The 13,825-nt window shown below is 38.9% G+C and overlaps 1 protein-coding gene across 1 annotated transcript in view; it reads left to right on the top strand.

Annotated features, from left to right (window-relative positions):
* Nucleotides 1-13,825, top strand: part of arhgap24 (Rho GTPase activating protein 24) — an 89,148-nt gene that overhangs the window by 29,238 nt on the left and 46,085 nt on the right. The window contains exon 3 of the mRNA XM_049604404.1: nucleotides 1,820-1,907. Coding sequence (XP_049460361.1) covers nucleotides 1,820-1,907 — 88 coding nt within the window. The remainder of the gene's footprint in view (nucleotides 1-1,819; nucleotides 1,908-13,825) is intronic.

Below are 13,825 nucleotides of genomic sequence, written 5' to 3'. Positions count from 1 at the left end.
GGTCAGCCTGCAGCTGCTTGTGTTAAAATCCTTTTAAAGGTCACCCTTATTAGGGGAAGACCGAGTGAAGTCAGTAACTACTTTGTCATTATCGAAGGATTAACACATGCAAGTACTAATTTACTTGGTAAGGATGATGAGTTTGAGATGTATCCAATTTTAAAAATGTAATCACTAACTTCATTGGTTTTGCAACTAATAATTAGTTTTAGTATGGATTAATCTGACAATTATGTTTTCAGCTAATCTATTTATCATGTGGTCCATAAAATAGGAAAATAGTGAAAAAAGGCCATCACAATTTCTCAAAGGCCAATTTAAGATATTCCAATTGTAACCCAGTTGCTAGAAGATGTTAGCATTGCTTGTTTCTGCAAACCACAAATATGTTACAGCCGCATGTTTTAGACATATCATCACCATCATTTCTAAAGTGAGATGGAAGGATGATGGATGGGATGACACCCACACAAGACGCCTGCCAAGCTGCCAACCACTGTTCAAGACCAGCAACAAGAACGGTTTGTTTTAGCCAGACATTGCTAGTGCTAGCTGAGCTAAAAGGCTGCTAACTTGCTAACATGCTATTTTGTTCAGTTAAACGTTATTAACAGTGGGATTGTCATTATGACTTGTTCAGCCATTCATACGTCTTCTTAATTGAATATTTCACAAAACATGCCACCTTCCTGGCAGGTCCTGTTTTTGTCCCGGCAATGTTCCAAGCACATATTCCAAACTACTGGATGGTGAAAACATTACTTACTTTATCACTTTTTTTCTTGTTGTGTAGTTAAGAATGTGTCATATTTTATGGAGTGACCATGGGTTTTATTGAAAAAAATATCAACAAACTCATAACTATGTGTCTACTGTAGCTGTTGGATAAATATAGAGAAGTAAGAATTTGTTTCTGAAATAGAGTGCAGGAAAAGTACGTCAGTAAAGTACAAGCACCCCAAATGTGTACTTAGATGCAGTAGTTTTTCCTTGTATCATTAATATGACTTACAGAGATTCACAGGCACCTGTAAACAGACAATTGTGACCCTCCTGAGATCAGCAGTATTAGAGGTAAATATTCAAACGTCCTGTCATTAGTAATGGTATCTCTGGTCTCTCATCTCTCACGATGCTCTGTAGATACCCCACAGACTCTCAAACTGACAGGAAGTCTGGACAGTAAGGTTGTTGAGATGTTGACTCTGGAAAAAGCTGATGCTGATGCTCCTAGCTGCTATTTAAAGCAGAGGATTTCTGGCCTCCAGTGTCACATAGATGATGTATCATTGTGGACAGAGCTGAGGCAGAGAGATGATGATCCTCTATAATGCTGCCACTTTGCCACATTTTATAACAGCTCAGCTACATCGTCCACACCCGTCCGTGGGGACCTGTGAACCACCGTCTTGGCCGGCAGAGATGCTCATACACATGGCAATGCGAACATGTCAGGTGTTTGAAACATATTTTCTTGTGATAATGTGTGAGAGCTGGTGTGCTGCTGAGCTCAGGAAGGCTGCTGGAAAGGTCATGCAAAGTGAACTGTTTTAGATCAAATGGCAAATGTGCAGTTACGTGTGAAAAAATGATAACGTGCATATATAAATCAAATGTTGTCTCTGTGGCCTTAAACCAGGTGCAATTTCAACACAAAACTGTGAAAATTAGACATCAGAAATGTATCATTATGTCAAGAAAACTGATCTTAAAAATCGCTGTGACCACACTAAATCTGTCGCATACACACAGTGAAAAAGTATGTTGAATGTTCTAATGGGATATTGCATCTCATCAATCTGTTCTTTGTTCTCCACAGGGAGCCATTTTCTTACCTGGAAACAGAGTTACAGAGCATCCAGTCAGCGGCGATGAAGGAGGGAAATTTCTCTTCGAGGTCATTCCAGGTAGGAAATGTTGCAGTGTAATAACTTTGTATTTTTACTGAGGACAAAATGATGATGGCAATGCTGACAGGAGCACGAGCAAGAAAAACAATATCTGTGTGCAGCAAATACATTTGAGTGAAGTCTCACACACTGTGAGAGTCATCTGGGGAAGAACTGATGATATCATTGATATAAGAAATGTAGCTTTCTATGGCAGTTGATGAGTTAACCATTTGTTTGCCTGCTGTTTGCTGGGATTGCATGAATGAAAAGTTCTCCTCTTGTTAGTTTTTACATTACATTATAGATTTTGTATGCTATGGATTTTATTATCACCTGAAAATAAGAACCACTGTGTTTTCGTCACCTTAGAATGAGCCGTTTATATCTACATACATGGCAGGGAGTCAGCCATGTTGTTACAGTAGCCCAGAATGAACAAATCAAACGGGCTCTAAACAGGGCCATTCACATTTTTTTGCATTTTCACCTGGGCCACTGTAGTTCTGCAAGCTCACCACTAGATGTCACTACATCGTACACATTGGACCTTTAAAAAAATGTATTTTTTTTCCCTTTGGAAATATGCTAACTTGCTCTCTTGTTGAGGATTAAAAGAGAAGATTGATGCCACTCTTATATCTCCACGCTAAATATAAAGTTGCAGCAGGAAATAGCTACCCTGGATTTGTGTAAAGAAAACAAAAATCTACCTACCAACATCTCCTAAGCCTATTTAAAAAAGCAATTATATCCTCTGTTAAATCCATGCAAAAATCCAAACTTAAAAGCATCAAGTTTTGGTTTAATGGGGGTGTAATAGGGCCCCCAGGAATGCTGCCCAGCCTTGCTTCCACTTTTTTTCAGTGGCCACTTGTGGTATTGCATCCTGGCCCAAAAAGCATTTTTCCCATAGACCACCATCATAAAAGAGGTCACCTCAAACTGCAACCAAGGTCAGTTACGACTTTTTGTACTATGAATTTTTGATTCACTACCTTAAAGCCAAGAAAAGCAAAAACACAACAAAACTTGGGGGCTGCATATCCTGCAAGTAAACACTGAACCTCGAAACATTTTTTGGCCTATGTGGCAGGCAAGCAGTCCAGTTTGGTATGAGGTCTGATACCTAGTTATTACAGTATACATCTGTGACTATAACCCCCTGTATAACCCCTGTTTCTCTTTATGCTAAGCTAAGCTAACTAGCTGCTGGCTCCAGCCTTATATTTAACAGACAGATTTTGGCCACAGAGTTTCCAAAAATGTCTAACTATTCCTTTAGTTCAGAGGCTTGGCTCAGAAGCCGGCTTAAACCACTGACCACACACACATGCACACATGCTCCCACACATAAACTCAAAGAGGAGCACATGCACAGACGCCAGGAGACTGTATGGAAACATGTTCGAATACAACACAAAGGAGTAGTGGGGTATTTTCCCAGGCGGAGCGATGCCAGGAATGTGAGTCTATGGAATAGATATTTAAAACACACATGCACACTGGGGAAATAGAGACAGCTGGTAAAAGATACTGGAGCAGAGTGCAGCAACAGCAACAGTGGATCCATCTACAGTTAAAACACTGCAGACAACACCGGATGTGTGCAACAACTACTACTACATTTTGTTTATCTTCATCTTTTCCCTGGTGTATAGCCACTACAGTTTCTCTCAGAGGAAACCAAAAAGTGTCAAGACATTTTCTCACATGATTTGTGGCTCCCATTAGACGCATACAAACTGAAAAACAGTGTGACCTGGCAGATAATGGCGCAGATAACATTTGTCAGTAAAAGGTCAATTGAAGGCTGACAGTGCGCCAAAATTAAATAAGTAATTTGGGCAGTTGTCCAGAGCTGACAGATGAAAACTCCAGGTGTGTCACAGGTTCGCTTGAATGACTCTTAGTGGTGTTTTTGTTTTTGGATGCTAATGACATTGCTGGGTTTTTAATAGTTTCCACATCAGATGAGGATTAGCACCTCCCTGCAGAGATAACTTCATGAACTTTCACTTCCACTCCATGTTCACACTGGCATAAAGCAAAATCAAGTTGTCAGTTTGTGATCAATAGTTCTCATGTTTCGTATGGTTGTGTTATAGGAGAAACAATTCAACAGATACACTTCTATATGCCTGTGTGCATATGCCACGGCAGAATACATTCTGATGTATCAGCACGCATAAAGTGGAACAAAAATAGAAACATAAATCAACATTTGGTGTCTAAAAGCATTAGATATGACAAGTTCTGATGCTGTTTTTTAAGGTTGTTTGATGCTCTTATAGCGAGGGATCAGGTGTTGCTCAAAGACATTGTGACAGGACATGTAGCTGATGACACACCATGGATGTAGAAAGAGAACTGGATACAGCATTGGAAGCGGGTCCTCATCTGTTTCAATGAAAGTTGTTCAGTGGAGCATGAAGCCAAAAAAGCTCAATTTCCATGGTATGAAATTACTGGGATCTTTAGAATTGTGGGGCCCATAGAGCAAGTGCAATAGAGACTTGGCTAAGTTCCGATTCGGTCCTCCGCTAACTTGAATGGGGATAAAAAAAAATTGATTGCAGCTTTGTTAGACTTTTGAAATTTTATCAACCAAATGGATCAAATCCTGATAGTGAAACCAGGCATTTCGTGCAAATTGTGATGCTCAAGACAGTGTACTCAATAAATTACAGATGTCTCTCTCACAATGCAAGTCTATGGGAATTTTTTTTTGGCCCAATGGCATCACGTGACAGACCTAGAACTTGTTATTCCATGACCACTATGAAAATTGGCTCCAAAGCCGAGCACTGCTCCTGGGGGCGTGTGATTCACACATTGGCTGCTGTGGGTTTTCAAACCTGCAACATTTCTATCATAGGATAAGCCCTCCTTAATAGCACAATTTAATTGACGCCATCCATAAGGATCTAAAAAGTGTCTAAATAATCAGTTATGCTTTTGAAATATGGCAGTGCTTAGCTGAATAAAACTGCTCTGAAGAAAAAAAAACTGTCATCAAAGGCATAATAGGGAAGTTTCAAAAAACAAAATTTGTATTTTCAGTTCCCTTTTTTTTTATACCTATGCATTCAAGCTGAAAAAGTGTGTGTAGCACATAAATCCACACCCAGCATTATGGAGAAATGCATGACCAGAACATATGGTTTAGAGGATAGCATCAGTGTGGAGAGACATTTTCACCAACTTTTCTCTGGGAACATGAAGGTGGTCACATATTCTAAGGCACTGCTGAATGTGATCCCCGATCTGTGCCAAGTTGCCAGGTGGCATCACTCTTGTTCCAACACAATTTGTATTGTGAAGTAAGCTTCACTGACTCATTGTGCCCCCCCTTTCAGTCTCTGTTTCATTTCCCTCTTTCCAGGCGCCACACTATATGCTGTAGCATATAAAACATATGAACCATGTGCAGAGAAAATGAAGAGTATGGTCACATGTAACACTCCCGAAGTAAATATGTGGTCTATTGACAGCTTTTCGATTTCTGTTGACTTATGAGAGTCAGTGTTTGTTTTCCAGTCTCCTCCACTACAAACAGTTTTCTTCTATTTTCCAACCTGCTGGACCAGACTGTATTAGCTTCTTTAAAAAGGCTGAAAGAGGGGAGAGGAAATTGGAAATCCAGTGACTCCAGTGTTTTTTCTACCTGCAATAGCAGTCGTAACATAATTTCCACAGCTTTGCCGTTTCATATTCCTCTTAACTCATGTCATATGCTGGAGTTTCTTGGTTTACTATGTTGGATATGGCAGTGTGTTTTTCTTGTGGCATTTAGTGATGGTGAATGTGGTTAAGTAGCTGGTCAGGGAGTCAGTTTCAACCTTGTTAAACAGCCCATGACATTGTTTCATTATTGATGATTTTGAGGCCGCAGAGATAATGTGCAACTATTTAATAGTTACTGAAAATCAACTGTTTTCATATTATCATGGCACCATGTTATGCATCTTCAGTTTTAGCTATCAGCTATACCAATGCAGTGCTAACAATAGCTCCACTTTAATGTATTGTGTAATAACAGGAAAAGTAGTTTAAGTAAAAATTGCTATTGAAAAACAGTCATAATACCAATACTTTGAAGGACGTGCAACCACAGTGCAGTGAACAATACTAGACAGCAGTAAGACAGAAAAAAGAGCAACAACACGTGCCAACAGTATAAGGACAAAACGATGAAAATGTTACACATACAATAATGAGAGCCTCATCAGTCAGTGATGACCTTGGGTACAAAAAACAGAGAACTGAAGGTGAAGTCATTAATTATTTTGGGCATCCTACAGGTAACCGCCCCTGAATTTTGAACTTGAATGCACCGCAAACATTTTAGGATACAAGCAGGAAAACATCTGTGTGTATTTATTCCCTAATGGTATTTACCTAAGCACATGATGTTTCCTGTGTACTTTCATTTCAGTAAGACCATGAAACTTACTAAATAAAAGCCACTGAGTGCACTAGTTACAATTTTGGGATGAATGCTTAACATAGGTGGCAGTAGCACAAGTAGAGAGGCGTTATACTGTCAGTAAACTGACTCAGTAATGCCATTCATGCGGTAATATCAAGCTAAAATGTGTTAGCATTAGCCACTACATCTTGATAGGAGTAAAACCTATGTATGAGCTACATTTTATAGCTTAAGAACTCAGCTTCTCATCTGTAAACAAAGATTTTGTTGTTTCCTCTTTCAAAAGTCACTTGGTCCCATTTTCAAAGACAGTTTGACATTTCAGGAAATATGCTAATTGGCTATCTGACCTAGAGTTTGATAAGATGATTGATTCCATGCATGTCTAATGTGAAGCTATAGCCAGCAGCTGGTTAGCTTAGCTTAGCACATAGACTGGAAACAGCCAGCCTGGCTCTGTCCAAAGATAACAAAATCCTGCACCTCTAAATCTCACTAACTACAGGTCCAGTATGAAGGATTTACTGGCAAGGCATCTATTGTCAGAAAGGGAATATAATATTTATAACTATGTTTTCATTAGTTTATAATCACCTGAAACTAAGAATAGTTGGGTTTTCATTACCTTAGATTAGGGTCCAGCAACCTTTACTTTCAAAAGAGTCATTTTTGACCAAAAAAATAAAGCAACAAACATTTGCACATCATTTCATTCTCTATTTTCCTTCAAGACCTTTACTTTTTTGGGTTTAGAATCCATAGTCGGCTCAGCTAGACTCAAGACTAGTTACTGCTACTGAAGTTCAGCAAAAAGCTGTAGATGTATGCACATTTTAGATGTTAAAACTTTTTTTTAAATTCATTTTATAGGCTATACGTTTTCATAATTAGAGAAGATGAGAATTTCTTTAGGCAACAATAATCAATGAAAATTAAAAATTGTCAAAGCCACGTGGAGCGACTGGAAGGGTGACTAAAGAACCACAGATTGCCATCCCTGCCTTAGAAAAGGGCATTTTTATCTATACACAGAGCAGGTCTTGTTTCACATAGTCCGCCATGTTGTTTCTACAGTAGCCCAGAACAGACAAACCAAACACTGGCTCTACATAGGGCCATTTGTGTTTTTGAGCCAGCCACCATACTTCACTTACATGCTTGGCACACAGGAGAAGCTTCAGTTGGGTGCAGTCTGTAACGTCACCACTAGATGCCACTAAATCCTACACACTGGACCTTTAACACATCATATCTTATTGTTTTATCTGTACAAGTTTTAGCTTTATGGGTGTTTAATTCCAGTATGACAATAATACTTATTTCTAGTATTCATGCTAAGCTATTTAATCAGGTAATCTCAGAGATATCAGAGTGTTAATCTTCTCATCTAACTCTGATCAAATAAGCAAATTTCCCAACATGTCAGAATATTCTTAACACTGTTCTTAGTATCATTGTGTAGTTTGAGTGCATAAATTTATTCACACAAGTGATTTTTCTGGTTTATACGCATGTAGGCTCATATTTCACTTCAGTGGCCGCAGTGTCTGTAGTAAACTTACCTCTTCAAAAGCCGGGCTTGTTATGGTCTTGTATCAGATGCCGTGTAATTACTCATGCAGACCGCAAGATGTGGATATAAATGTGACTCCCCTCATGTTCACAACAAGGGTCTCTGGGGTTGCTACAACAAAACAAGAACTCAACAGACTTCAATGTTTTAAAGTACCACCAATACTACTAAACTGTTTTCAACATTCTGTAACATCCACTACTACGCCCTCATACTGATGGAAAACAAGAACATGGCTTGTTATGAGACAGCAAATAAAGAGGTCTTAGAGAAGCAGAGGGAGCAAATGAAAGGAAAACACAACACATATATTCCACTGGTCTAAATGAGGCCGTGCAGTTCGAACACAACACATGGACAGTCTCTGGCAGACAGACAGACGGGATGTGATGGGGGGGTGGGGGGTGTTCGGCAAGGGAAATGGGGTGGAAGTCAGAGTTGTACAGAGATGTCCGTTGTCTTGTAAGAGTGGCGATGAGGTCTGAACACGAGCTGGGTATCGGGGGACTGCCAGAGGCTTGAATAGCTGCACCAGGACATCTGTACGAAGAGGGAGACTCTATTTCAGATTAACAATTAACTCTGTATTTTTAGCCTTTATGGAAAGTTTTACTTAGTTACTGCATGCATTAAAAATTTGCAAAACAGTTCACAAAACATCTCTCCAACTTTTATTGTTATGCACGCTCTGATGCTTTATCTGTTCCTATGTCTTGTTGTTCTCATCTCTCTTGTCTTTGTCTCTGTAACTGTGCACATCTGGATGATGCGTGTGAAAGCTGCAGACTGCGGAACAGAGGGGCTTATAAGGCAGATTCACCACATGGCTAACAGTATTTAGACTGGAATCATGGTTATGTCTTTGTTTTAAACTGTCTGACAGAGACACACAGGTACAGACACAATGGGGCTTTTGTTTTTCTCGCCCACTTTAAGCACCGGTGAAGTTCTTCCATCACACTGACACGTTCCAACATGTGCAAGCACACATGGGCCTGAGCTAAAGGGGGGAGGAATAACAACATGAATACTGCTGTCAAAATTCCTGTTTACGGCGTTAAACATTTACTATGCATATTATCTGTGCGGACATTTTTATGCTTTAGGATTACATTATGACAGAAGACATTTTCTGGGTTGCCATATTTGGATGCACCTGCAAACTATTCTAAATTCTGGTACTTTGTAAGGGATCACAGAAAAAGTAGCTTCTTCTTCAGAGTATCTCTCATACACAGGCAGCGCTGTCAGAATATAAAACTGGATTTCTCTGAGTCCATATATCTGGAATACATATCGGATCATCCTGCTGCTCAGGATCAGTGTGCAGTTTTATCTGATGTTAGTGAATGCTCCAAAGAATGTCAGGTATGATCTGAATACAGCCGTGTGATATAACATAGCTCTGAGCGCCGGGGATCTGGGTTGTGATGAGACTGCGATACAGTGAAAGAGCAGAGCCTGCCTTCAGCAAATGATGAATTTAGACAAAATGGCAGACTCTTCATTTATTTACCTGTCTGAGCTGCATGAATACCTGTAGCTAAATGTCACTCCACGTGGTCCAAGTGTGATTAATCATCCCATTTCTGTAAAACAAGAATCAACATAGGAAACACTCCCCACTGTGTTTTTGATGGGGAAACAGTGTGCTCCTCTATCCCCAAGCACCAATAAACAAGGCTTTGGCTGCAGAGTTCACTTCTCTCTCAAGTCACTGCTGCTGAATTATGGGATTATTTACCCGCTCAAACCCAGAGGCCAATGTACCTTCATTCATGAAAGGACGCTGGGACAATGTTGCCTTGAACAGGTGGACAGCCTCAAGCATAAATATTATTTACAGGGCAAGGCCTGAGTCTGTAATACATGCCTGAGGAGGAGTTCGTGTTTCCTCTTCTACCGGTATCAAACATATGTTTGGCTTCATCTTATTGTACAAAGTGTAGTAATGTCCAGGCATTTCCTCAATTTAAGTGTGAGTTAATGTAGTGCTGATGAAGAAAAGCCTTAGTGCCAATCTAAAGTAAAGGTGATAGTGCCCTCATGTGGTTTTATAAGTTACTGCAGTACTGGGGAAAATCTAATCCAGTCCTGTCTGTCTGTATTAATCTTGTTATGCATTTTGCAAAGGAATAGGCTGAATTTCAGTAGGAAACTAAGGGGGGTATAGTTGTATAATAGTACATTTTCATATATTGTCACAAATGCCAGCAATGTGTTAATGCTGCACTGCAAAAATAAATAAATAAATAAATAAATAAAAGAATAATATAAAAAATGACAGTGGCTGCCAAACAAAAAACTTAATAAATAAAATTAAAATAAAATACCCGGATTTGAATAAAGATCAAAAGCAATAAATTTGGTTTTGATACAATTATTTTACATTTTTTTTCCTAAATTACAATCAAACGCAGAGAACAGAGAAGCACTTTTATTTTACATATTTTCCTGAATTAATTCAGTCTTTATGAATTCTGCAAGATTTAAGTCTTTGTGCAAAGAGGTAATGTAAATAAATATCCCTATACAGTAATATATTCAATTCCCTATACAGAATTTGCTATTTTATACTCTTATCTCACCATCAAAAATAAGTAACACAGTGAATTATAAAGTGTAGGAGTACTTAGTAGAACATTGTTTTAATTGCTTGTATTACACACTGTTTGTATTGTAATGGAAAAACAGTTTAATAAAGCACTTTATAGTTTTATTCTTCAGCATTTGGAACCATTTGCTTAGCAATGACTGAGCAATCTGCTGATGAAGACTGAAAGATGCAGCTGAGAGCTCTGGAAATAGCAATGTATAGTTAAGATTTTTATTTATTTATTTTGTCAGAATTAACATTCTTTGAAATGTTTCATATCTTTGTTTTATTGCAGTTCTTTAGAGTCTGATTTTATCATTACTTTGCCATCAGCTCAAACCTCCTTTGTGATAACATTTAATTAGTTTCATATTATGTAAATTTGTTTTTTTATTTATTTCATTTTGTGATTTAGTGCATCTGCTCCATCATGTGTGTTTGACATGTATGGCTGATGGGTAGCCACCTTGGTGACCTCTGCAGTGACTTACGAGTGTCATACGTCACTGAGGTGAATGTCTTATTTACTCAGTGTGACTCGTGTGATTGAATTATGATAATCACAATGTATGTATGAGTCAGCAGGCAGGACAGAGTGTGAGTAAATCAGACTCAGACACACACAGAGGGATGTTTGAAGATATTTAGAGACCCTTCTCATTGTTATCATTCTGGTTAATGAAAAACTAGAGAACAAACTGTCATTGTATGATCAGTCTAGGAATGTGTTTTATCAGGATAACATGTTAATCTAACCTAAACCTATATAGAGTGGCTTCTAATTAAACAGTAGTGACTGAATGACTGCTATTGGTGGGTGAAGACAGACATGCAATTATAAGACTACAGTCCACTGTGCTGTTCATTACGAGGAGGTTACTCTAAGCTGGCATGTAGATTGTAAGCACCTGAAGTTGATGATGGACTGATGGATGGATGAATTCAATAAAAAAAATGCCCAGGCCAGCAGGGGGGCGGGGCTTTAATAACCCAAACAATTATTCCACTTGTTCGTGGATGGTAATAAATGTGGCATACTTAGAATATTACCCTCAAGGCATTGGTGTTTAAGGTTAAGGAAGCCCCCAGTAGAGTAATTGAGAAAGCATATGAATCTGTGGTGCTGACATTTCACTGTCAGGATGTATGGATGTGGTTTTCAAATAGGCCCCAAGGTCACATTAGTCATGGATAACTTCGGGTGCTGGAATCGGTTGTATGTGTGTGTTTATGTGTGGACCTCTTTGTATAAACAAAGATTCAGTGACCGCTGGTGTAGCTTTAACTGTAGTTATGTTTAATTCAGATGGTTGCTTGAACGACTCTAATCTATTTTTATCATCTGGTTTTCTTTGTAGCTGTACTATGCAGCTACGTAATATTATAATGGTGTTTATGAAGTGTCTGAAAGACCTTGGGCTATTTTAATCCCACAACAGGCTCACAGCTTCATTTGCAGCTCCAGAGAGAAGCCTTTGGTTTGGAAACAAAATCAGGAGTTTTCACATCTTTGACTTCCTATTTGTCAGTGTGCATTCATTCATTCATTTACATACAGAGGAGTAACAAGTACAAGCTTTTCTTGAATACCTTCTACAGTGTGCTGGCATGTCAAAGTCCATGGCCTTTCAAACATGTAGGTGTGATCAAGGAAAGGCAAGTTTATTTGTGTAGCACCTCTCTAAATGCTTTATATAAGACATTAAAATTCCATTAAAAGTCCAGTGTGTAGGATTTAAGGGCATCTATTGGCACATATAATCACCTGAAAACAAGAGTCATGTTTTTGTTACTTTAATATGAGCACTTTACATATGGTCGCAAATTTGTGTTTCCTTTGGTAGCGAAGGCATGACCCTCTCTACTCTGCCTTACTCTGCTTTTCATTGGCTTACCCTGACATTCTTACTCTAACCCTAAACAATCCCACTTCCCTTACCTAAACCTAGCCAGCCCAACTAACGAAGACAATCAGTCCTAATCAGTCAGAGGCAGAGTAGGGCAGGTCATGCCTTCACTATCCTAAGAAATGCAAATTCACAACCCATGAGGTCCGCCATGTTGTTCTACAATAGCTCAGAACGGACAAGTCAAACCCAGGCACTACAGTGGATCATTTGCAATTTTACTTCGGCCAAAGTAGTTCTCCTACACACTTGGCCCAAGGGAAAACACCTAGTTCAGCTCTGGAACTCACCACTAAATGCCACTTAATCCCACAATACAGATATAAAAGCGACACAAGACAATGTAAAACGTCATAAATATGGGAATTCAAAAGAGTGAAATTAAACAGAAGATAAAATCAGCTAAAGAAAGAATTAGGTCAGGTGTATAAACCTGAAACAAATCAAACAGCGTCACCGATATAGCTCACATAGAGACGTTTTCAAATGAGGTGCGGCATATGCAATATACACGATCAGCATCATGTGTCAAAAGGAAGAGAAAGACGATAAAGGTAAATAATTCATAAATAAAAACCAAAAAGGAATATATATATATATATATATTTACACAATATCAAAATACCATGCTTAAAATGAAATACAATCTCACAGCAGGCTCAACTATTGGACTCCAAGGAGCACAGGAGAAAGCCCCACCCAGCTGTAATAAATGAAAAAGCCCCAGGAAGTAAAATTACTACTCCACCCAACACACATACACAAACACCACCTCTTACACCCACTCCACTGTCATAGCTAGAATATATATTAATCCATACACTAGTTTGATCAAATTTATCTGACACACAGGATATAAACAAGAAACAGCTCCCTGTTTCAGACTCCATGTTCTGATATATAGATTTAATTAGCGGGTGGATGTATAGTGCCCACACAGCTTCTAATGCATCATAAATCCAGGAAGGAATATAGCTGCAGGATCAAGGCATGCATTAAGAGGGAAAGCAGTGAAATGTATTGATATTACTGTGGTAAAAATGATGAAGCCCCCAGAGGGATGAGTGACAAGATTCTGTTCTGCATATTAAAGTGTCGACTATCTTCATTTCCCCAACCAGTCCGTCTGTGCAGAGCTTGTGTCCTTTCTTTCCCAAGAATTTGCTTTGCAATATGACATTTTCAAAAAGGTCAAAAATTGAACTTCTCTTCCTTCTCTTTCCCTTGGTGTATGTTTGTATATGTGTAAGTGTGTAGACATGTTTACACACATCCGTGTTTTCCCAGTGTGCATATAAAGTCAATGATCTGCTGTTTGTGACACAGTGGCGTCTGGCCTCCTGGAGTCGTGGTCTGGTAATCTGCTGCTGTTGACATTTCTGAGACCGCGGCTTCTGAGATTCACATTGTGTGTTGTTGTTCCCTTGA

Source organism: Epinephelus fuscoguttatus, linkage group LG18, assembly GCF_011397635.1.
Source record: "Epinephelus fuscoguttatus linkage group LG18, E.fuscoguttatus.final_Chr_v1".
Classification (NCBI taxonomy): Eukaryota; Metazoa; Chordata; class Actinopteri; order Perciformes; family Serranidae; genus Epinephelus; species Epinephelus fuscoguttatus.
This window is presented reverse-complemented; position numbering and strand designations above follow the sequence as displayed.